We start from the raw sequence: 26,201 nt of genomic DNA, 5'->3' as shown, positions 1-26,201 counted from the left end.
CTGACTATGCCATTATGTCTTCTAGTGTAGACATACCCAAGCACTTATGTATTGGAATACCTGTTATTTTGTTCTTTTTTTGTTTATTATGGAAATAATTATACATAATAATATTCACTCATTTTGAAAGCATAGTTGAATGAATTTTGCTAAGTATATACAGGGGTAGGTCTACAGTTATACTACAAATAAATAAACAATAATAAATAAATGCAAGATTGAACTGTTTTGTGCATTTACAGTTATAAACCTACTTTTGCCACTCCTTGTCAGTTGTGCAATCACCATCCGCATCAGTATAAAGAACAGTCCCTTAACCCTAAAAAGATTCCTGTGACTGTTTGCTCATGACCCTCTTTTTACACCCAGTTCTGGAATTTCATATAAATGGAGTCATTCAGTGCATAGTCATTTCAGTGTGATTTATTTTATTTAGCATAAAGTTTTTGAGATTCATTCATATTGTTGAGTGTATTAATATTTTGTTTCTTCTTAGTGCTCTTTAATATTTCATGGTATGTATATACTATTTGGATTGTTTCCTGTTTTGGGCCATATGAATAATGCTGCTTAAAGTATTTGCATACATGTTTTTATTCCTGTAGGGTGAATACCTAGAATTGCTTGACAATGTGGTAAATGAATATTTAATGTTATGAGATATTGCCATATTGTTTTTCAAAGTGGCTGTAACATTTTTTATTCTGATCAATAATGTAGGAGAGAGTTCCAGTTGCCCAAAATCCTCATCACACTTGGTATTGACAGACTTTTTAACTTTAGTCATTCTCGTGGGTGTATAATGGTATTTCATTGTGGTTTTAATTAGCATTTCTCTGAGGACTAGTGATGTTGAGTACCACTTCCTGTGCTTGTTGGCCATTTGTATATCTTCTTTTGGGAAATATCTATTGCAATCTTTTGTTCATTTTAATTAGATTTTTGGTTTTCTTTTTATTGAGTTGTAAGATTACTTTATGTATTCTGAATACAAGCTCTGTGTTTTGAAAATTTTTTCTTCCATTCTGTGGCTTACCTTTGTGTTTTCTTAGCTATGACTTTTGAGAAGTGGAACTTTTAAGTCATGAAGTCCTGGGATCACGCTTTAAAAAGTTTATTATTTAAAAAAATATTTTTTTATTGATTTTAGAGAGAGGAAGGGAGAGGGAGAGATAGAAACATCAACGAGAGAGAAATACCAATCAGTTGCCTCCTGCACGCCCCCTACTAGGGATCAAACCCATAAGCCAGGCATATGCTCCCGATGGGAAATTAAACCAGCGACCTCTTGGTCCTGGGATCACGCTCAATTCATTGAGCCACACCAGCCAGGCTATGAAGTCCATTTTATCAATTTTTTTCTTTTATCATTTGTGCTTTTGGTGTTTTGTTTGAGAAATGTTTGCCTTACTTAATAATATGAAGATTTTCTCCAGTGTTTTCTTCTGGAAATATAATACTTTAACATTTAGGTCTTCGAACATCTTTTTTTTTTTTTGTAATATAAATATGCTTTTAGTTGCCTTAGCTTATATCTGAGGCATTTACACAATTCACAAGGACCATCGTGACGGCTCTGTGAGGCTCAGCACCAGGCAGGGGTCAGCCTTCAGTCCTGGTAGCTTTCGTCCTCAGGTGAGACATTTTGGAATGTCCCCGGTCATGCATGATTGCTTTTTAGCAGAAGGCATGGTCCCCAAGACCTGGGTTTGGCACAGCCCTGTGCCCCGGTGGGCGGGGCGGCGACACCAGGAGGAAGCAGCTCCGCTCTCCCCGCCCACCAAAGCCCTTCTGTGGAGTCAAAGGCCTTGCCTGGGCCGCACCCACAAAGGCCCACCCAGTTCCTTCTGGCTTCAGCTCTGTCCATGCAGCTCACAGGAGTCTGCGCTCAGGAATGCCCACCGGTCCTTTCACGCCTGTCCCAAATCAAAGCCCTGTCATTTTCTCCCATGGGGGCTGGGAACTGGGTCACTGTCAAAGGGAGGGGGGCCGTCTCCCTGAAGACACAGCCTTTCCCACAGCAGTGACCGCAGCTGCCGGCTCTCCTGTACCAGCCTGCGCCTGCTGACAGGCAGCCTGCGCCTTCTCACGGGCGGGACCGAAGGTTCCCCCAGGGCCGCTGGGACTTTAGTCCACCAGCGGGCTGGCTGAGGGGCCCAGACCGTCCCTGCGGGCTGGAGCGGTCAGATGTCAGCCTCCGCGGGGCTGCTGTGCTCACTGAGGAGGTACCACTTCAGCCTGTCGGGCAGAGGCAGGGCCTGGACCTTCGCACCCACGGGCCACGGCTGAAGGTAGCGACGGATGTGAACGCGACACAGGTGCTTGCGGGGCGGGGGGTAGCTCTCCAGCTGCCTCAGGGAGGAGTGAAGGGCCCGGATCTTTTCTGCCAGGCTGCCCACGGGATGGATGTCGAAGTTTTCCGGCAGCTGCAGTTTTGGGGAATTGGTCACCATGAGGTCCAGGACGGTCTCGGCTTTGCGCAGGAGGTCCCCGTGGCTCTCGTCCTCGGCGCAGCCCGGGTGGGAGCAGAGCCTGTCGAAGACCACGTGGAAGCCAGACCAGCAGGACGCTCCGTGGAGGGAACAGTTGTAGGCGGCTCCGGACTCGAGCAGGAAGCGCAGCAGAGGGAAGTGCACTTGGAAGCTCTTGAGGCAGGTGTGCGTGAGCGACTCGTGGGCTGGGCACTCGCTGGGGTCGGCCCCGTGAGCCAGCAGCAGCTGCGTGACTTGGAAGCAGAAGCGGTGGATCAGCTGGGCCTCCTCTTTGTCCCCTCCCACCGTCTCCCGGAGCAGGAAGATGATGCAGGTGAACACGGTGTCCCCGTCTTTGGTGGTCGCCTTCACGTCTGCCCCTCCCTCCAGCAGCAGCCGGCCTTCTCGGTGTTGCTGGCCAGAGCGTGGAGCAGAGCAGTCTTCCCATGCTTGTCGGCTGCATTGACGTCTGCCCCAAGGTCCAGGAGGCGCTGCAGGCAGGGCAGACGCTCCGGCTGCTCGCTGGCCAGGTCCAGGGGGCTGCTCTCGTGGATCCGGTCCCTCCGGTTAATGTCGGCCCCGTGGCGCACCAGCAGCTCCACCACGTCAGGCTGGTTTCGCAGGACAGCGATGTGCAGGGCCGCGTAATAGGTGACGGGGTCTTCAAAGTTGAGGTTGGCCCCGTTTCTCAGGAGAACATCGGCCGACTGGGTCAGCCCCAGCTCGGCCATCCTCAGCAGCGCATTGCTCACGCCTTCCTGGTAGAACGGGGAGTGGGCCTTTCTCTCCAGAAGCTCGGTGAGAACAAGGAGCCGGCTCTCCTCGCTGGGCACATAGCTGGGCCCCTCCAGCGGCTCCTGGCGCTCGGGGTCCTGGACCCCCAGGGAGCCCAGGATCGCGTCCACCAGCGGCTGGTACTCGAAGATGATCCTCCGGAAGCCGTGCAGGAAGGGCATCGCGGCGGCCGCCCTCCCGCCGAGGGGACCCGCGTGGGTGCGCGGAGCGGCCGTGGGCCTGGCCTTGCCGGTGCCGGTCCAGCCCCCGCGCCAGTCGGTCCGCCGCGCTCCCGCTGCTCCGCGTCGCGTCTTCGAACATCTTTGAGTCCATCTTTATGTATGGTATGAGTTAAGTTTTGAGGTTCATTATTTCCATATTCAATATCCAGTTGTTCCAATCTTGTGTGTTGTAAAATCTATTTATCTCCATTAAATTATCTTGGTGACTTTGTTAAAAATCAACCAATCATTTATGTTTGAGTTTATTTCTAGACTCTATTGTGTTTATTAATTTCTATGTCTATCCATTGCCAGTGACATACTACTCTCTCTACTACTTTAAGTTTATAGTAAGCCTTGAAATCAGGTAGTGATTCCAACTTTTTCAAAATTGTTTTTTAGCTGTTTTAGGTCCTTTGCTTTCTATATAAACTGAAAAATCAATGTTTCTTTCATCCTTTCTTTTTTTTTTTAAAGACACTAATTTGGGTTTTGGCCTATAGGTCAATTAAAAAGGATTATTATTTTAACAACGTTGAGTTTTCCAACCCTTGGAATGATATATATATATATGTATATATAGATAATAGAACTATAACTATATATCTCTATCTCTATTTCTATCTCTATACACTCACACACATTTAGGTCTTGTTTAACTCCCATTATAAATCTTGTCACATTGTTCATTAAATTTATTCCTAAGTATTTTTATGAATGGAGCTGTTTTCTAAATTTCATTTTCTAATTATATGGTGTTAATATAGAGAAATATAATTGATTTTTGCGTGTTGATCTAATATTCTGCACCCCTGCAATGTTCACTTATTTAGTTTAGTAGTTTTTTTGGGGGATTACTTCTGGTTTCAATACACACAATCATATCATCTATACTAATATAAGGGTAATATGCTAATTAGACCAGATAGACCGGATGTCTTCTGGATGTCCTTCCAGACAAAGCTGCAGTGGCTGCGAGGGCTGAGGAGGGCTGGCAGCTGCAGCAGCTGGCAGTGGCAGCAGCAGCAGGGTGCTAGGGTCGGCACCTTCCCCTGATCAGCCCAGTCTCCTCCTTCAGAGGGAGGCCAAAAGCAGCAGCAGAGGCAGGATGATGGGGGTGGCACTTTCCCCTGATTGACCCAGCCGCCTCCCACAGAGGGAGGCCAGACTGCGGCTTCGGCCCACTCCCTGTGGGGAATGGGCCTAAGCCGTCAGTAGGACATCCCCTGAGGGCTCCTGGACTGTGAGAGGGGGCAGGCCAGGCTGAGGGACACCCCCCCCCCCCGCAGTGCATGAATTTTCATGCACCAGGCCTCTAGTCTGTGAATAAAGTTTTATATCTACCTTTCCAGTCTTTTTAATTCTATTTATTGCCTGCTGTACTGGCTAGGACCTACAGAACAATGTAAATGAAAGTAGTGGCGTGCACATCCTTGGCTTGTGTAGAAAGCTTTGAGCCTTTCACAATATTAAATCAACCTTGCATTCCTGCCTGAAATAAACCAATTTTGGTCATAATATATATTCTTTAAAAATATTGTTGTACTCCATTTTTGCTTATGTTTTGTTAAGAATTTTTGTATCTATGTTCATGATCAATATAGTTTTCTTGTGATATCTTTGTTTGGTTTTGGAATTGGAGTAAAATTGGTCTCATAAAATGAGTTTGGAAGTGTTCCTCTTTTTATATTTTCTGGAAGAGTTTGTATAGAATGGATATTCAATTTTCCTTAAATTTTTGATAAAATTTATACTACTGAAGCCATTGGGATCTGAAGGTTATTGTTGTTGTTGTTGTTGTTGTTGTTGTGTGTGTGTATGTGTGTGTGTGTCTGCAGGGCAGGGGAAGGTTTTAAATTTTAAATTCAATTTAGTTGAAACAGACCTGTTCAAGTTGTTTTTGTTGTTGTTTTAATTTCTTCTTTGTCAACTTTGTTATCTGTGTCTTTCAAGGAATTTGCTCATTTTATACATTTGACAAATTTGTCTAGTTGTCCCTTTATTGATATAAAGTTGTTTGTAATAATCCCCTATTATTCTTTCTGCATATGTAGAAACTGTTGCTATGTGTTTTAATTTCTGATATGGGCAATTTATGTTTCTCTTTTTTCTTGACTTGTTTAGAGATTTATCAATTTTTCTTTATCTTCTCAAAGGACCAGCATTTGGTTTTGATTATTTTTTAAAATTATTTTTCAGTTTTCTATTTTATTGATTTCTGCACTTATCTGTACTATTTCCTTCTTTCAATTTGGTTTGTATTTAATTACAGTTTCTTAGAGTGAAAGCTTATTTTATTGATTTGAGACCTTTCTGCATTTCTAATGTAGGTACTTAAAGCCATAAATATCCTTGTAAGCCCTACTTTAGCTGCATTCCACAAATTTGGATAGGTTGTATTTTCATTATTGCTTAGCTCACAATTTTTTTGTAATTTATTCTGTATTTTTTTTCTTTGACCCAAAGTCTCTTTAGAAATGTGTATTTTAATTTCCAAATATTTGGGATTTTCATCATTCTTATGTATTGTTTTTGATTTCTAAAAATTCAATTTTTGTCAGAAAACAAAAGATTTCAATTTTTTTTGCATGAATTGAAACTTGTTTTATGGCCCAAAACATGGTTTGTACTGGTAAACATCCATGTGCACTTGAAAAAGAATATATATTCTGCATTTTTTGGGTGATGTGTTCAAATTTTTTACATCCTTGCTGGTGTTGTCTAGTTTTCCTATCGATTGTTGATCAAAGCATATTGCAGTCTTTAGCTATGATTACAAAATTGTCTGTTTTTTGCCTTTAAATCTGTCAATTTTTGCTTCATGTGTTTTGAAGCTCCATTATTGGGTTCATACTCATTATGATTGTTATGTTTTCTAGTTGCAGCATCTATTTTTTCATTATGGGGTATCTTCTTTATCCTTGTTAATATGTATTGTTTTGAAATCTACTTATCTGATATTAATAATAGTACTTCAGCTTACTGTTTGAGTGGCATATGTAGGGTAGGACAAAAGTAAGTTTATAGTTGTGAGTACACAAAACACAGAATTTATTATTTTATTATTACTAGAGGCCCAGTGCATGAATTCGTGCACAGGTGGGGTCCAGCCGGCTGGGGGAGGGACCGCTGGTGGTTGGCAGGCTGGCCCCGCCCCCAATTGGGGTTGGGGGGGCCAATTGGAGGTGGGACAGGTTGGGGGCAGGGGCTGCGGGCAGTTGGCCAGCCGGCCCCAACCCGGTTGAACTCCGGGTCGAACTCCCAATCAAACTCCTGGTCGAGGGGACAATTTGCTTATTAGCCTTTTATTATATAGGATTTTCCATATGAACAACTGTAAACCTACTTTTGCCCCAACCTGTATTTTGCATTTATTTCCTTTAAACCTTTAAAAATTTCTTTTTGGCTTCTTAGGCATTATCTTTTACATTTTTAAGTAAAGGTTGTCCTAGCAATTATAATGTACATTCTTAATTTTTCATAGTTAACATGTAATTAATTATGTACTACTCTTATTTACAATATAGAAATCTTGCAGTCTTATAGGCCTGTATCCCTCTTCCTTTTGTAGTTGTTATATGTAATACATGTTATATAACCCACTAGACTAGACTATGCTATGATTTTAATTTTAAAGTTATATGGTTAATAAAGAAATTAAGAGGAAAAACAAAATACATCATTGTCTTAGCCAGTTTGGCTCAGTGGATAGAGTGTCAGCCTGTGGACTGAAGGGTCCTGGGTTGGGTTTGATTCCTGTCAAGGGCACCTACCTTGGTTACAGGCTCAGGAAGCAACCAATTGTTGTTTCTCCCCCTCCCTTCCACTCTCTCTAAAAATCAATGGAAAAATATCCTCAGGTGAGGATTAACAAAAACACAAAAACAAAACAACAAACAAAATGAACAAACAAACAAAATATATGTAGTCTTTTGTATTTACAAGGAGATCTGTCATTTCTGCTTCTCTTCATTCTTTTCCGAGGAGCTATGTTTCCATCTGGTAACATTTTTCTTCAGCCCCAAAACTTTAAAAAATCTTTTTTTACAGTGCAGCTCTGCTTATAACCAAATTTCTTCATCTGAAAATGCCTTTATTTTGCTTTTATTCTTTTTAAAAAAATATATTTTATTGATTTTTTACAGAGAGGAAAGGTGAGGGATAGAGAGTTAGAAACATCGATGAGAAGAAACATCGATCAGCTGCCTCCTGCACACCCCCTACTAGGGATGTGCCTGCAACCAGGGTACATGCCCTTGACCAGAATTGAACCTGGGACCCTTAAGTCCACAGGCCGATGCTCTATCCACTGAGCCAAACCGGTTAGGACTTGCTTTTATTCTTGAAGGATATTTTTTCTAAATGTATAATTCTGCTTTGACAGCTTTTTTCTCTTTTCAGTACTTTCTATCTGGCCTTAATGGTTTCAGAGGGGAATTCAGCCATCAATTGTACTACGTCCATAATATGTATGTAATATACAGACAGTCCTTGGGTTACGTGGGACTCGACGTACATCGTTTCGTGGTTATGTCTCCATCTCCCATCTATGTATATAAAAGCCTAAGCGACTGTCCAACTGGCCAACTGGTAGCTATGATGTGCACTGACCACCAGGGGCCAGACGCTCAACACAGGAGCTGCTGAGCTACTGTGACTTAGCAGCTGCGGTTCTTGGGTGATGAGTCCTATTCCGGGGTGTGTCACCCAAGATCCGCCCTCTCACAATCCGAGACCCCTCGAGGGATGTCGGAGAGCTTGTTTCAGCCTGATCCCTGCAGGCCAGGCTGAGAGACCCCACCGGTGCACAAATCCGTGCACTGGGCCTCTAGTTTATTTATTAAAAAAAAAGTTCCGGCATTTCGACGTATGTACATAGGTGCTTTATGTTTTTTATTATTTATTTACCACAAGTAAAGGTCAGGAATTGTTATCTTTCTTTTAAATATTTTTTACTGTTTCACTTCATTACTGCTGTGTATGTGCTCCATGTGAGTGACATAGGTGCTTATGTAGGTGGGTTCTGACTTACGGCGAAAATTGCGTTAAGTCATGTCGTAGGAACGGATCTCCCATGTAACCTGAGGACCTACTGTATATATTTTTCTCTTGATGCTGCTTTCAAGATATACTGTTTATCTCTGGCTTCTTTTGGCATAGGTTGCTAGATGTTTATTCTGTCGTGTTTGCTTTGCTTATTTTGTGTGTGAAAATTTCTGTTTTAAAAAAGTCAAATTTGGGATATTATTGGCTATTATTTCTTCACATTTTTTTTCTGCTCCATTCTTTTTGTCCTCTCCTTTCGGTATTCTATTTACACATCCTTAATTTTACTGTTTGATGTTATGTAACAGGTCTCTGAGGCTCTGTTCATTTTCTTTCCCAATCTTTTTTTGTGTATGTGTGTTCTTCAACCTTGAATTCCTCTATTGATCTATTTTCAAGTTCATGTAATCTTTCCTCTGTCATGTCCATTTGACTAAGTCCATCCAGTGAATTGTTTTAATTCAGAAATTTATATTTTTTTAGTTCTAGAATTTTCATCCTGTTCTTTTTTAAAAATCATTTTTATTTTTCTGTTGGGACTTCTTATTTCTCTTATGAGCCTCATGCATTGAAAGCATATTTTGTTTTACTTCACTGAGGATAGGTATACTAGTTGTATATACCTTTCTGTTAGTTCTAACATCTGTTTTACTTCACGATGGAACTAGACTGATTTTCTTTTCTTCTGAGAATGTGTTTCATTTTCTTGGTTCTTTGTATCTTGGATAACTTTGGATTGTATCCTGGACATTATAAAGGTTAAGTTGTAGAGACTTTGGATTCTATTATTTCCCACTGATGAATAGTGTTTCCTTTATTTTACTAGGTCATTTTCTTGCCTGGGCTTGCACTGTAAACTCTGTTGCTTATGCAGCAACTTCTTACTCAGTTCAGATCTTTTGCCTTTAGCTGGGTTGCTTGGAGTCTGTTTTGTATCTGTGTGGTTCTAGGGATCCGTCAGGGAGGTAGGTACTCAGAGTCCGCAGGTCCCCTTTCCCGTGTGGGATTCCCCTACTTGCTTTCACATTCATGTTTGCCAGCTTTCCTTTCCTGGTTCCCCAGGTCAGAAAGGTGTGGCTCTTTCTGTTTGTCCTCACCTCTGTGCCTGCTGCTGGGACTGCACTTAGCCCCAGGCTAAGTGCCATGAGCCTGCTCCCCTCCTCGGCAGCTGGAACCCTGTCTGCTTCTGTCCATTCCCCTGTGCTCTCAGGCTGCTGCTTTTCCCTCGTGTCCAAGCTTTGTAGTTATTTTCCGTGACAGGAGGAGGGGTTGTTGGTAGAGATTTAGTTTATCATAACCAGAAGCCTCTTTATTTCTTTTTAATTTTTAAGAATTCCTCCTTTCCATGTTTTATTTTACTTAAGCATTATCCATGTTTCTATTTATTCCTGTTTCTACTGGTTGTCTTCATTTTAAAAATATTTTTTAAAATATTTAAAAATATTTTATTTCTAATTATCTCCAGAGTTCTTTCACTTTCCTTTTCAGATTCTCTCTTCTCTAGTCACCTAATTCAGTGTGCTTAATAGCAGTTTCAATCATTGTCTTAATTTCTTTTAGCTTTGTTTTGAAATCTGAGGTTACAGTTTTTGTCTGTTTAGTGCACATGTTTCTGCTTCTTATTTTCTTTCTCTTAAGATAAATCCGTATGGGATTTTCTGTTGCTCATTTTTTAAAGCAAAATAAGTTCTCTGTAATTTTAGGAGGGAGTGTTAGGTCAGGATAACGTTAGGGCTCCTCTTCTATTTCCTTGTTTTACGAAGTGATAAAAATATGCTCTTGTTCTTTCTGAGACCTGTTTTCTTTGGTTGTCTCTTATCTGGACTTTCTCCTCTGCATCTAATATCCTTACACTGTTCAGTGGGGATTCTACTCACAGCAGTTACTTCTGAGCATGGGGCTTTATCCTGGTTTGTTAGAGTTTAGAGTTGAGCCCTTGCTCCCTCATTAGAGATCTTCGCACCTGAAGAAGCCCCTCCCTGCCTTGGCTTCTATTTCAGGTTGGGTCACCAACATTCCCTGTGAGCACCTGTGGATGAATTGAGAATGCTCCTGCCCAGAGGACCATCAGGCCCAACGGCCTTCCTTTTGTGTCTTCCTGCATGGGTGCTGATAGCACGTGGATGTGTAGCTGTCAGAAGTGTGTCCCATCCTCTGATAATTGGTGCACGGTGCTACTATGTCACCTAATTTTGTTGCAGATATTTGCTTTGGGTTGCCATCCTCATTGTTCTGTCTGTTTTTAGTCGAGGGGCTTGGGTTGATTTAAAAACTATGCTGCTGCCTGGCTGGTGTGGCTCAGTGGTTGAGTGTCAATCTGTGAACCAGGAGGTCATGACTCAGTTCCCATTCAGGGTGCGTGCCCGGGTTGCAGGCTCGATCCCCAGTGTGGGGCCTGCAGGAGGCAGCCAAACAATGATTCTCTCTCATCATTGATGTTTCTATCTTTTCCTCCTTCTCCTTTCCTCTCTGGAATCAATAAAAATATATTTAAAAAAATACACTTTGCTGCTGCCATTGCCCTCTTCCCAGATCCCTCCTGTTTTAGCATATTTAACTAGACTCTTTAAAAACCCCTGTCTCTGGTAGTTAAGATTAATTTGTTGAACAAATGGGTGCAGCCTTTAGAGCCAGGCCTGTGACTGTTCACCCACTCTTTGTGTCTGTATTAAGATGCAGTCAGGGCAGCCCTTTTAGTCCTTTCCTTTTTTTCTGTTGCCACTAAGAGGAGATGACCAAAATTTGTAAATAAGGGAACCTTGAAATCAATGGCAATATTGTGTTTTCCTTACACCACTGAGTTTGGGCTTGCTCTTCAGTTCTTTTTTAAATTTATTGACTTCAGAGAGAGGAAGGGAGAGGGAAAGAGAGATAAAAACATTAATAATGAGAGAGAATCATTGATCCGCTGTCTTCTGCATGCCCCCTACTGGGGACCAAGCCCGCAACTTGGGTATGTGCCCTGACCAGGAATCGAACTGTGACCTACTGGGTTATAGGTCGATGCTTAACCACTGAGAAACACTGGCTGGGTGCTCTTCAGTTTTTTGAAATGAAATACTACATTGTTTATATTCACTACCGGTTTATATACATGCTGAGGGGATGAAACTCTAAAGAAAAGCAAAAGAATGCTTACACAGAAAGAATATTTACCTCTATGATGAGTGAGGGGATGGAAGCAGAGCTAGATACAGATAAGATACAGTAAACACCTTTTTATCTGGTGGTGGGTACCTGCGTGTGCATTTAGGATTATTTTTGAAACTGTATCCGTAATTTATTCTCTCTTCATATCATGACGATGAGCTAAATGGAGTCTCTGAGACACAGTTTGAATTCAGTATCCTTGAGAGCCCCTTCTGGGGTTGTCATGGATCAAGGCCAGGAGTGAGTCCAAGAAAAGCAAGGTTGACCATAGTTGGGGCTTTTGGTGGATGTGGAAGTGTGAATCAAGTACTGTACCTCTGGCAAAAATATGGTTGAGGATGGGTTACTCTGTGTTTTCTGCTTAAGCTTAATATGACCTACCCCTAGGTCTTAGAAGTAGGTCAAAGAAGAATTCTTTGAGCATCCTTAGGTGTTGCGGGAGACTGTGAAGGGGAGTAGGAACTTCTTTGGCTTACGGACAAATAAAGATGGGGGCACACTCACCCAGGCATTCTGTGTCGGGTTAAAAACCCAGCATATTGGATGTGGGGCCCTTGGTGACGGCAGCTTTCAACAGTCTCTCTTGGACCGTGGCGCTGTGGTCTTGACTGATTGCCTCCTATGCCTGATGCACAGCTGGGTCTTTCCTAGGAGAAAGGATGCATGGGAAATAAAGTTTTTGAAACCATGAAAGTCTAAGCATGTCTTTAATTTTTATATACAGCTCGCCTAATAAGGATTTCTCCTTTGAGAGTAATTTTTCCCCTGGTTTTTAAGGCGTTGCTTCATTGCTCTCTTGCTCCAGGGTTGCTTTGAGAAGCCCCAAGTCCTGAGTTTCTGACATTTTACAATGATGTGCCTTGTTATGTGTCAACTTTTATTCCTTATGGTAGACTTTTTCAATCTACTTGGATTCTAAAATTTTCTTAACAGTTTTGTTAATGATTTTAGCTCTTTTGGGTCCTCTATTGCCTTTTTCTGGAACTCCTTTTATTCTGATATTGGACCTCCTGGATTGATCATTTCTCTCTTATTTTGTCTTTTGTTTGTTTTTGCTATACTTTGGGGGTGGGGTGGGGAATTTTCTTAACTGTATCTTCTAACCCTTCTATTGATTATTTATTTCTAGGATCATGTATTTATATATTAAAAATATATTTCTAATTGATTTCAGAGAGGAAGGGAGCAGGAGAAAGAGATAGAAACATCAATGATGAGAGAGAATCATAGATTGGCTGTCTCTTGCATGCCCCCCACTGGGGATCTAGCCCACAACCCAGGCATGTGCCCTGACTGGGAATTGAACCATGACCTCCTGGTTCATTGGTTGATGCTCAACTGCTGAACCACACTGGTCAGGCTCTAGGATCATATTTCTAATTTTCAAGGATTCCGTTATTTGTTTGTTTTGCATTTTTTTTACACTATTGAATTTAATAGAAAATATTATATTTTAAACAAGCCCATTGATCTATTAGCTTAAAACAGAATAGCAGCACAATCATGTATAAAAGCTACAGACAAAATGCTGGTACCAAACACGGCACTTTAGAGGCCGAGCTTGGCTCTGAAAGATCTTCCCCAGAAACAGAGGCAGCAGTAGCTTGAAACAGGCACAAAGACAGGGAGGAGGAGGCTTAGAAGAGTACAAGGAAGGTAGAGAATAGACTCACCTTGTGAAGAGTAAAGGGACAAAAGAGTCCTATTTCCTGATGTTCTGGAAACATCAGAGCACGCCACATAAACCTGAGAGGGATAGAAGGGCAGGGTATTTTAGGTGGGGAAAGGCAACTTTAGAAGCATTTGTATGCTGTCTGAGCACTCACCTTATGTATTGTGACAACTCATAATTGAGCTGCTTGCCTCAGCCCCCATCACCTTGGCTGAACACCACGTTGAAATTATGCCGTGTCTGTTGCCCCAGTGGGCCTTCTGCTTGTTAACGAGTATGTAAAAAGAGGGAGTCCCAGTGAGGCCTTGGAACAAAAGCACAGGACTCTGGTGGACAGAGGGCTTCTGCCTTCCTCCCAGTGCTGGAGGGTCCCTGCGGGAGAGGAGTTTCATGTTGCCGGGCCCCTTGAGGTTCTGAGTTTATCAGCAAAGCCTTCTCTTTAAGCCTATGCTCCCAAGCCCTCCTCCCCCTAGGAGTCCTCAGAGTTTATGGAAAAGTCAACTGGGAGAGGGAGAGGGAGAGGGAGAGGGAGAGGGAGAGGGAGAGGGAGAGGGAGAGGGAGAGGGAGAGGGAGAGGGAGAGGGAGAGGGAAGAGGGAGAGAGAGAGAAGAGAAAAGGCAGTTTTCTTTCCATGGCACTTGTTATTGACCAGAGACGCTGCCTCGTTTTGCTGGTTTTAGACATTGAGAGTTTGTTCCTTAGTCTGGAACAGTGATTTTCAAATAAGGGGCAGGTTTGCTCAGGGGGTCTCAAGCCCCTCTAAAGAGGTTTTGTCCGGTACAGCAAACCCCTATGCCCCCGAACTGAGAATCCGCGCATAAGGATAGAAATTCCTGACAGGAGTGTGTTGGCACATGTGAACATTGTCACAGGCAGAACAGAAATCTGAAAACCCTTAATCTGTGTGGAGCAGACGCCAAATTTATGGAGTGACTTTTTTTTCTTCCTGAGTAAGAGTAAGTTACAAAGAAGTCATTTCTCCTGTAGCTAAACTCCACGACTAGGCTCCACGCTCCACAGCTGAGAACAGTAAGTTCACCTATTTATCTGGGGTAATCATACAGGATTAAAGAAATAGAATTCCCCCCTCCCTTTTTTTTTTTTTAAATAACTGCAGCTCTATCCTTCTAAAAAGACAATTTCCCGAAAGACCTGCCTGTCCCAATGAGGTACTTGACTCTAGGAGTAGCACAGGCTAGTCACAGTGTGGTCTCTTAGAAGACTGCCGTTTCTGTTTTTGTTTTTTTCCCGTTGATACTGTACAAGGAGTCCACCAACTTGTTATGAACAAGAATTAAACCTTTGAGATACTTGACCAGTCTTCCCTTTAAGCTCCAGGGTGGCATCCTCATCATACACAAACACGGTGCGGAGATGCTGTGGGAAGGCAGACACGGTGCACCTGTGGTTCACTCCCTCCTCTATGGCTCTGTACAGAGCAAATGCCCTGTGAGCACCTGTGCTGAGGATCGTCACCTCTGTAGCATCCATGTGAGTGCCCATGCCCTCCATCAGAGTTATGGTGGGCACCTTGGTGAGATCTCCATAGAAGAATCTAGCTTTGCCCAGGGTGATGTCCATGGCTAGCGTCTTCACACGGGCCCTGGACACCAGCCTGGAAACCGGCTCATTAAAAACAATGTATCTGTCAGGGCCGATGCCTCCAACAAAGAGCTCGGTCCCTCCTGCAGCCTTGATCTTCTCTTCAAAGGCGTCCCTCTGAGCCTGCAGGTCAGCCGCATTCCCATCCAGCATGTGGGTGTTTTCTGGGTAGATGTCAGTGTGCTTGAAGAAGTTGTCCCACATCAAGGAGTGGCAACTCTCTGGGTGGTCTTGAGGAAGACCCACATCCTCATCCATGTTGAAGGTCTTCGCTTATTTGAAGGATAGCTCTCCATTCTTGTAATATTCAGTTAGCTTCTTATAGTGGCCAAGTGGGGTGCTCCCAGTGGGGAGCTCCAGGGTGCGGTACTTGTCTGGTCCTGGGTTGAACTAGATGATGACATTCCAGATGTATTTGGGGCCCAGTCACTGGCTGAGAATAATGGTCCAGGATGGTGAGCTCCATCTTGTCACAGATGCCTCCCGTAGTGGCTGCGGCAGCTGCACTTTTCTTCTTCTTCTTTTTTTCTAATGACAACTTTAATGTGAACATGTGTTTGACTCTCAAGAAACTGTCATAATTTAAAGGGAAGAGGAAGTTGCCACTGAAAGGAGTACATGATGCTGAGGGTTGGACAGCATGCAGTTTCTGGATCCAGCTGATACTCAAATATATCAAAGCAATTCATAACATCAGTCACTTGAACAATTGGAACTTCTTCAAATACGGATGCACTTCTCCCTTGGGGTAGGGACGGAGTGCAATGCAAGTGGTGACATTCTCTCGCTGCTCCTTTTGCAGTGTCTCAGCCAGCTCCTTTGCAGGGGCGTGGGAGGGGCGTGGGGGGTATCTCATCTGAGGCCTCAAGGACCACCTTGCTCATGTGCCCTGCTCCCAGAGCTAAGCAACAGTGTGTGGGTGGTCGAGGTGAATGTGCAAGGTCGCAGTGGTTGTGTGACAAGCCTGCGCCACCGGTGCACCCACTAGCCAGGAGAACGGTGGTTGCCCTGATCCTTTTGGGACACCAAGTATTGTACCAAGATCTGTGGCTCCACACCAGGTGCCACTATCTTCGTGCCCAGCAGTAAGGCCTGGCCTAGTCTGCAGAGCATGCCGGGATCAGGGAGCTTTTTTTTTTTTTTTTTTTTAAATAGGACTTCAACATTCATTCTTGGGTAGAGTATCTCATCTTTCTGATATTAATAACAGGTTTTGTAAAGTATTTTTCCTTCTACATAGATTACTTTTCTCCAAGCTGATTTTCTGTTCCTTCTGGTCTGTCTTCTATGTTAGAGGCTTTCTTTACTGTTCTTTGCTATCTTTATGGTTAAGGGTTGGGACTAAGGAGCTGACCTGAGCACATCGCTGGGGGCATTTATTGGGAAACCCCTGATGTCACTGTCTTCAGGTCTTTCGTCTTTGACTGGTTAGGTTCACAGAAGGAAGGAGAGAAAAAGAGGATTCCAATCTCCAGCCTGAGGGGAAAGGGTCTGTCTGCTAGGGGTAGGGTGGGGTGGGCAGAGGTTGGCTCAGCTCTGTGTTCAGTATCCAAACTCCACATGCCCACTACATCCCATTGGTGTAGGTAGGTTCATTGGTCTTCAGCTGTTTTTGATTTCTTTCACTCCAGAGACTCTCTGGTGTCTATTCTCTTTAGGCTTCAGATCCGCTGAGTTGGGAGAGGAGCTCTTTCAGGGATGTGAAGTAGTGGAGATCATTTAGGGATCATTTTGCTTCTTAAACAGCTTTTGGCCAATCCCTCCTTCTATTTTTATTATTATTTTTTAAAAAGTATTTTTATTGATTTCAGAGAAGAAGGGAGAGGGAGAGAGAGATAGGAACATCAATGATGAGAGAGAGAATCATTGATCGGCTGCTTCCTGCACGCCCCACCCCCCGCCACTGGGGATGGAGCCTGCAGCCCAGGCATGAGCCCTTAACCAGAATCGAACCCGGGACCCTCCAGTCCACAGGCTGATGCTCTATCCACTGAGCCAAACCGGTTTGGGGCCCTCCTTCTATTTTAAAACTCCCATTCCTGCTCCACACCTTTAATTCAGAGCTATCTGGTACTGCCGATTAATTCAATGCTTTTTGAGAATTCTGAGATGCACATTGTTTGTTCCCAGCTTTCCTTGCTGTTGGCCTGGGATTCAACTCTCTCTGGTCTACCAAGTCAATTGCTACTTGTCTATTGGCTTTTCGGCTTCAAAATTATGTTGCCGTGTGTCTTCTTGCCTATTGTTTCTTTCTTCTTCTCTTTAAACAATCCTTTCACTGTAGTTTGGTGGTGTATGATTTAAGTGACTTTTTAAAAATATATATTTTTATTGATTTCAGAGAGGAAGGGAGAATGAGAGTGAGATAGAAGCATCAATGAAGAGAGAGAGACATTGATCAGCTGCCTCCAGCATGCCCCCCACTGGAGATCAAACCACAACCCCGGCATGTGTCCTGACTGGGAATTAAACCGTGACCTCCTGGTTCATAGGTCGACACTCAACCACTGTGCCACGCCGGCTGGGCTCGGGTGTGTATGATTTAGATGACTGTGCTCACTTTGTGGTCTTAACCCAGGAACTTTCTCCCATTTTTTCATGTCTAGCATCTTCTCATTATGCCTTAACTTAAATATTATATTTTCTGAGAGACCTTCTCAAACCACCATATGTAGAGAAGAGATTCCCTAAATCCTTTATTCTCTATTTCAGCTCCATGCATGGCTCTTTATAGACCTTTAAAACATTTTTTTGGGGTCTATTTTGTTCATCTTTGGCACTTTATCATAAACATCATGAGATCAGGGGCTATAGCTGTCTCATGCACTGTTATACCCCAGTACTGGGCACATAGTTGACCCTCAATAAATATTTGCTGAATGAGTAAAAGAACAATTTATATGTATTCTGCATGAATTTTTGAAATTGTTAACGGTTTCCTCAGTTTTTTTCATTTATAGGAAAAGAAGGGCAGGGGAATAAAACGGCACCTACTGTATAGGATTGTTGTGAGGCTTACAAGGGTTACTAGGGTAAAGTGTTTAGAATAGTTCCTGGTACATAGTCAATACTAAAGAATGTTATAGTTTTAGGAGTTTTAAAGAGTGTCTCTAAAGAGTTATAATTTTATATTTAATTGTTGTTTAGTTTGATCAAGTTAGAGAAATGTATGATGGATTAAATTATTCTTGGGAATTGTGCAGTATGTTCTGAGTCACAGCACGTCTAAAATTTAACTCCAGGTTGATCATGGATCTCAACTTGGACTTTAGCGCTATCATGGAAGACAATGTACTTCAGCAGGGAAATAAGGTCCCAAATATTTCCCAGAGTTTGTCCACATAGCCAGACATTTAAATTTCAGGACAGCGCTGTTTCTAATTTATCTTCTTATTTAGGAATATTTGCATCTTCTTAGGGAGTATAATTTATTTTCGGTGCAATCATTTTCTTTTGAAATGGAGCCACATTTGTTGGACAGATGGTTGATAATTCAAATATGTCTTGTGTATTGCATTTCGGTATGGAAACTTAAAGAATAATTCAGAGTCTTCAGCTTCTGTATATCTCTGAAATTATTTAATTTCCACCAAATAGCTCCTTACTTCCTCAAAAATCTATGATTATAGAGAGCTCAGTACAGTTTAGCAATGAGAGATGAAAAAATTCCTCTCCCCCCCCCCACCCCTGCCCACCTGTCCTTGCCATTTCAAATACTTTCTTCTTGTCACATCAGGAAGAAAGTACAAACTTGTGAGTCACTCATTGGATGGGATGGTAGGTACAAGGAATTTGGCCTCTTAGACTCTTCAGTTTCAGAATCTTGATCTGAGGAAGCTGCCCAATATATTTTAAAAAACAAGCTTATATAAGCTAACCTGATTGCCTCAAAATAAAATAGAGCTCCCTAGTCCACTTCAAATTATTACTAACTAGGGGCCCGGTGCACGAAATTCGTGCACTGGGTGGCGGGGGGGAGTGTCCCTCAGCCCAGCCTGCCCCCTCTCACATACTGGGAGCCCTCAGGCGTTGACCCCCATCACACTCCAATTGCAGGATCAGCCCCTTGCCCAGGCCTGATGCCTCTGGCCTAGGCATCCGGCCCGGGCAGCAGGGACCTGCAGTGGCAGCGGGGGGCGCCGCGATCGGCGGCCTCCGCCCCTGCCCCTGCAGGACGCCTCTGGCTGAGGCGTCGGCCTGGGCAGCGGGGACCCGCAGCTGCAGCGGCCCCACAATCGTGGGCTTCGCTTTAGGCCCAGGCAAGGGACCCCTAGCTCCTGGGACTGCCAGCTTCGACTGTGCCCAGCTCCCATCGCTGGCTCCACCCCTACTTCCTGCTATCACTGGCCAGGGCGGAAAAGGCACCTGATTCTCCGATCATGGCTGGGGGGCAGGGCAAAGGCGGCCCTGGGGCCGCCTTTGCCCTGCCCCCCAGCTCTTAGCTCCCCCTTGGGTTTCCGATCACTGTCAGTGGCAGGGGGCTTCTTCCTGCTTTCCCTTTCGCCTCCCTGCATTGTGCCTACATATGCAAATTAACCGCCATCTTGTTGGCAGTTAACTGCCAATCTTAGTTGGCAGTTAACTGCCAATCTTAGTTGGCAGTTAACTGCCAATCTTAGTTGGCAGTTAATTTGCATATAGTCCTGATTAGCCAATGAAAAGGGTAGCTCGTACGCCAATTACCATTTTTCTCTTTTATTAGTGTTGATATCCAACAAACTCAACTTGGAGAAAATTCAACACTTTATCATTTTCTCCATCATGCCATGAAATGGATCTGACTTTTCAGTTTCCAGCACAAGCTTGCTGACCAATAATGCAACAGAGATCAAAACAGCAGTCTTCTCTTCTGGCAGAGAAATTGTCTCCCCCTTTTCTTTATTGTAAGTGCTTCATGTCTGGCAAATGAAATGTTTCCATGTTAACACTTTCCAGTTGGCAACTGGAAATTCATGCGTGAAAGCATCAGATGATACTAGGTAACTATGTGTGTTTTTTTGTTTTTATTTAATTTTATTTGTATTGATTTTTAGAGAGAGGAAGGGAGGGGGAGAGAGAGAGAGAGAGAGAAACATTGATGTGAAAGAGAACCATTGATCAATTGCCTCCTGCACATGGGGATCGACCCTGAAAACTGGGTATGTGCCCTGATTGGGAATCAAACACACCACCTTTTGGTGCATGGGATGACATTCCAACCAACTGAGCCATACTGGCCAGGGCTCTATGTGTTTTTTAATGTGCTAAAAAATGTATGGTGGGTTACAGCTAGTTTAATTGTTTTTCTTTATAGGTGACATGTCAGAAAATGGCTCTATTATTTACTTCCTATGTGACTTTGGGCAAGTTACTTTACCTCTCTGAGCCTTGGTTTTATCATTGATAATATGGGATTAATAACAAAAATACAATTATTGTTTTTATGTTTATTGGCACAATATAAATATTCAGAATTATGAATTATTACTATTATTTTGACCCAGAGGATGAGGATTATGTATTTTTATTGTTGACTTATTCATATCTCAAAGTGTCTAGACCATTTAGTGAGGATTCAATCAATATCTGGTAAACGAATAAGATCACTGTTATCTTTCCCTTCACCTCTGTTGCTTAACTTTTGCTTAATGTGCAACATTTCATAAACTCCTGACATAACATTTTTTGCAAGTTAACTGCTCAAAAATGTAATTGAATAATGTATGTGGAAGTGCTTTGAAAAATGTAAAGGCTATCCAAATGTAATTGATGATGATGATGATGATGATGATGATGATGATGGAGTCACTTGCCAAAGAACGGGAATGTTCTTTGCTGACCTCTCCTGTCTGTTGAAAGTGACAGGTAAAGTTTGCCACTTGGAACTAAAACCTTCTAAAATATATAATATAAATGTAAGTATTGAGTGATTGAAAGGGTTAGCAATGACATTTATGATATCTGACATTTTTTTGCAGTTGAGGGGAGATTTGTCTGTTTTGGCTCTTTAAATATGTGTACCCTTTTCCATCACCCTGCCTTTGTATCTTTTATGTGGTTTTGCTTTTCGTTATAGAGGATGACTAGCCTCAAAGGAGGAGGATTCATCTTTGATTAGGATTTGCAGAGAGCTCTGCTTCCTCACTAGAACTCCCACACAACGTGTGTGGCATTGTACTCCCTTCATCTTCATTTCGGAGATCTTTATTGTTAGCTATGTTTACTTTGTTATCCTTCAAAAAAGATAACTCTCTGAATCTAGAACTGGATTTCAGTTCCAAATGCACTAGTAGATGTGTGTGTGTGTGTGTGTGTGTGTGTGTGTGTGTGTGTAAGAGTTATGCTTGATTTTGTTGATAAAAGGTCTTTGTTGTGTTTTTCTTACTCCACAGGTTATTCTATTTTAAGGGACAGATATTGGACTGGAAAAGGGAAAAGAGAAGGATCTGACATGTAATGCTAATTATTGTAGCAATTTATTATATACTATGTGCCAGTTATTGTGCTAAGTAGTTTATACATGTAATATTTTAAAATCCCCATTTTATAGGTTAGGAAATTGAGGCTCAGAGAATTTCATTACCCGAGTTCTCATAGTTAGTAAGTAGAAGAGTTTGAATTCAAATGACACCTGGCTCATTTGCTATATACTTTGAACTCTTGGTTCCTCCATTTTTCCATCTGTAAAATGGAATATTTCTTTTTGTGTGTAAAAAGCTCCAGTTTTGGGGGCTGGGGTGAGGAGGAGGATTGAGGAGACTCTTGTAGTGACAGCAGAAAATTACAGATGTATAATGAAATGAATGAATGAATGGTGTAAGGTTTGGAGAAGCTGGAACATGGGGGAAGAAATGAAAATAAAGACACTACAGGCCCATATTGTCTATGTTCTTGTGGGAGTGCAAGTTTTAGTTGTGATACCAAAAAGGAATGATTTTAGAGATGATTTCTAGATAGAACCAATTGGACCAAGAAATAGAATCTACTGGACATAAGAAACACTTTGATAGACATAATATAGTGAATTAAGACAGATATGCAGGGCGATTAAGAAGGATGTCTAATTCTGTATTGATACTCTAATCAAGAGAACAAATGAAAAAGGTACCATGCATAATTTTTACTTTGACCATTGTGATGAATATTTATAGCAATCCAAATTTATAAATTACTCTTTATTTATGGCTATCATTTCTCAGTGAAAGGTTAGACTGAAGAGAAGATGAATAGTTTAAAGAGGGGCAATGGCAGCAAATCCATAAGCCATGAGCTTTATGTAGTGAAAGAAGGTGCCAATAAAAAATAAGGTGGAATTAGGATATATGCTTCAAATCTATATTAGTAACCAATCTTTGCAAAGAAGGTGGGGGAAGTATTATTTTAATTTCTCATTTGTCAAAAATGAGAACAAAACAAACAAACAAACAAACAAGAACCCCTGAAGCTCAGAGATATTAAATGATTCGCTTGAGGTCACACATGGCTGTAGGTGGGAACTCACACTGCATCCCAGAGTTCTCTGCAGGACATTGTGATAATTCCAGGACACTTACCCAGCATGTTTAGGGCCCAAGTTGTGAAAAGTAAAGGGAGTGGCCTATTTGAAGAAAAGAAAATGAGTAAATACTGAAAATGATAATGAAGAAACTGTACAAACCTTTGGAATATATATCAAACAAAATGGTTATTTGGAGTTCTATTGAAATGAGAGATGAGAGGAAAATAAGGCGTGAAAAATAGTTCTGCATTATTTTTATTTCAAACAAATTTTATCCTGATATTTGTATAAATAATATTAGAATTTTAAAGAATTTATTTTGAGAACATTGGTAAGTTATAGGATAGCTGACATTTAAATTTTCAATTCATTTCAACCACTGTGTGAAGGTTGACCATCTGTTATGTACCTAGCACTGTGACATGTTCTAAGGGAGTTAGAAATATTATGTAAGATAGTTCTGTCCTCAAAGATGTTAAAGTGTTGTTAGGGATACTAGATTTGCAAACATGAAACTAATTTAGAACCATAACTAACAGAACAGTGATACATTTATGTAATGCAGTGACAAAGTTTGGAGGGAGATAATGAGTAGCCAGAAAGCTAGTGATGATGTCTGGAGTCAATAGAAGGCCTCAGGAATGGTGTGATTCTTAAGATGGGCTTTAAAGGATTAAATGAAATTGATTTTTCAAAGAAAAAAGTATGAGGGGACTAGTGAGGTAAATAAGTTTCATTTTGTGTTTTTTAAAGAAATAAATAGTCCAGCCGGCGTGGATCAGTGGTTGAGTGTCAACCTATGAACCAGGAGGTCACAGTTCAATTCCCAGTCAGAGCATATGCCCAGGTTGTGGGCTCGATCCCCAGTGTGGGGTGTGCAGGAGGAAGCTGATCAATGATTCTCTCTCATCCTTGATGTTTCTATCTCTCCCTCCCTCTCCCTTTCTCTCTAAATTCAATAAAAATATATTTAAATAAAACCAGATTTAGTGTAATTGTACATCTGTTCACTACAGTGTTACTTAATGAAATATTGAAAACGTCTAAATGTCAAATAATAGAATAAGGGAAGTGTTAATATTTCATGCTGTATCATACAATTAAATGTTATTAAGCTAATAAAAATGATGAAAGGACAGTACAGCTTGGTGGAAAAGCCTGTCCTATAGCCAGACTATAAGTTCTGCCACTTACTAGCTTTGTGTCTGTGGGCAAGTCACTTACTCTTTTTGAGTTTTGGTTTACTTAACTTCAAATAGAAATGACAATAAATACTTTGAAAAATTATTACGAAGGTTAAAAGTAATGTATACTGAGAACCTGATAAATAGTGGGCATTCAATAAACATTATTATTCATATGTATTATTAGTATGTAAAGAGGTACTGTCTTTCTGGAGGTAAATGTCTCAATTCTTATCAAAAGCTTTAAGATGAATATTTCCTGTTTGACTTGGCAATTCCACAATAAGAAGCTTATTCTAAGGAGATAACTAAAGATGTGTGTATTATTTAAAAGGATCTTTGCAACATTGATTAGAATAATGAAAAATAACCCCAAATTTCATAAGTAGGTGATTGGTGAAATAAATTATGATTTTACTTACATAAAGGAAATTATAAAACCATTATAATGAGGATGTAAAAATGTATTTCTGATGTAGAAAGTGAGAAAAGCAGATTCTAAAACTATACACAGTAAAATCCCATTTTGTAAATGTTTATATATATATATATATATATATATATATATATATATATATAGAGAGAGAGAGAGAGAGAGAGAGAGAGAGAAAGAGAGAGAGAGAGAGAGAATTTTCTAGAAGGATAATACACCAAAATGTTAACTGTGGTTGTCTCTGAAGAGTGGGCCTTTCTGTGATTTAATTTTCTTCATTGTGCTTACCTGAATTTTTTACTTTTATGTTAATAAGCATAAATAATTAAATATTAAAAATTAGGAGTGTGTTGCTATTACAATATTTAGTGACATAGGAAAATGCTTAAGATTGAAAGAAATATTTAAAACTTATGAATTATATGATACTAATTTTGTTAAAGTATTTTTATATATGTCTAAATTGAATAACTGAATTTTGCTTCTGTGCCTTTTCTTCTCAACATGTAGCTGTGCTTTGGTGACATAGGGGAGACAGGCTCAGTAGTGAAGTAGCAGCGTGTTAGATTCGTGTACACCTGGATACAAATCATCCCTTTCTCAGATCCCCCCCTTGTGTGTTTTCTTCATTTTACTTATTTACTTACTTACTTATTTATTTATTTATTTATTTATTTATTTATTTATTTATTTATTTTTAAAATATATTTTTGTTGATTTCAGAGAGGAAGGGAGGGGGATAGAAAGATAGAAACATCAATGATGAGAGAGAATCATTGATCGGCTGCCTCCTGCTTGCCCCCTACTGGGGATTGAGCCCACAACCCAGGCATGTGCCCTTGACTGGAATCGAACCTGGGACCCTTCAGTCCACAGGCTGACGCTCTATCCACTGAGCCAAACCAGCTAGGCCTGTTTTCTTCATTTTCATCACAGCTTTAACAGTTGGCTTTCTTGGCTATTTTCATGAAGAAACAAAGTTTAACCACTGCCAAAATCACTCTTCTCCTCCCTCCTTTTCTTTCATCCTTACTAGGACCCAGCATAGTCAGCACCCACTAGTCACTGGGCAGATGTAATGGTGAATAAGAGGCATAGTTCTTGGAGCCTAGTGTCCATTTGGGAGAGATAGTCAGCAATCACCCAAAGAAGTATATAATTAAAAATTATGCTAACCACTGTGAAAAACATTAGAATAGGATATTATAATACAGAAACATCTGGATGGAGGTTAGGGAATCCATTTAGACAGGGAAGTCAGCAAAGACCTCTGTGGGGAAGTGACAGTTTAAGTCAGCCTTGAAGTATGAGTAGGAGTTAACCAGACAAATGTGAAGGGAAAAGCATTGTATGAAGAGGGATAACCACGTCAAAAGGTTTTCAGATAGAAAATAGCTTTGTGTGTTTAAAACTGAGGCAAGAGCCAGCGTTTCTGACTCTTGTGTTATGACATGAGGTTGGAAGGTAGGCAGGAACCTGATATAATATGTTAAGTATTTTCGATTTTATTGAGGGCAATGGGCAGCCACTGAAGGATTTGCATGAAACTGTATTTCAAAAAGATTTGTTTGGCCTGACTGGTGTTGCTAGTGGTTGAGCATTCATCTTATGAACCAGGAGGTCCCAGGTTCCATCCCTGGTCAGGGTATATGCCCGGGTTGTGGGCTCTATCACCAGTGGGGGACATGTAGGAGGCAGCTGATCAATGATTCTCTCTCATCATTGATGTTTCTATCTCCCTCTCCCTCTCCCTTCCTCTCTGAAATTAATTTAAAAAAAAAAAAGAAAAAGATCTGTTTGGCTGCTCTGAGAAGCAAGAACTGGAGAGAGGCAAGAGAGAACCAAGAAGATTTGGAGCTTTTTAGAATCTACCAGGAGATGATGGTGCCCAGCAATGATGGTGAAGATAATGAATAGAAGACAGTTTGTAGGTATCTTTTATTGGTAGTATTGACCGGACTTAGTGACAGGTTGGATTAAGGGAATGAGGGAGAAGGAACAGGTGTGTCAAGGATGTTTTTCAGAATACTTTGTCGAAGTGATTTGCTGGATTATATAGATGGTGGAGTATGTTCTCTTTTTTTGGGGGGGGGTGGGGGAGTGAGGGAAGAGATAAAAGTTCAGTGTAGGACATGTTTATTTTATGATATCTACGAGATTTCCAGTGGATA

The 26,201-nt window shown here is 41.5% G+C and overlaps 2 protein-coding genes and 1 pseudogene across 5 annotated transcripts in view; 1 reads left to right on the top strand and 2 right to left on the bottom strand.

Annotated features, from left to right (window-relative positions):
- The window catches only part of UNC79 (unc-79 homolog, NALCN channel complex subunit), a 226,932-nt gene that overhangs the window by 12,510 nt on the left and 188,221 nt on the right, over positions 1-26,201 (top strand). The window lies entirely within an intron of this gene.
- Positions 1,500-3,544, bottom strand: LOC132230175 (ankyrin repeat and SOCS box protein 6-like). Its single transcript, XM_059687210.1, is given in 2 exon segments — positions 1,500-2,872; positions 2,875-3,544. Coding segments are annotated over 2 exon segments (1,242 nt in total). The 5' UTR covers positions 3,428-3,544; the 3' UTR covers positions 1,500-2,183.
- LOC132214907 (glucosamine-6-phosphate isomerase 1-like) lies at positions 14,530-15,402 on the bottom strand (annotated as a pseudogene).

Source organism: Myotis daubentonii, chromosome 1, assembly GCF_963259705.1.
Source record: "Myotis daubentonii chromosome 1, mMyoDau2.1, whole genome shotgun sequence".
Classification (NCBI taxonomy): Eukaryota; Metazoa; Chordata; class Mammalia; order Chiroptera; family Vespertilionidae; genus Myotis; species Myotis daubentonii.
The sequence above is the reverse complement of the archived record's forward strand: the minus strand, read 5'-3'. Positions and strand labels throughout refer to the sequence as shown.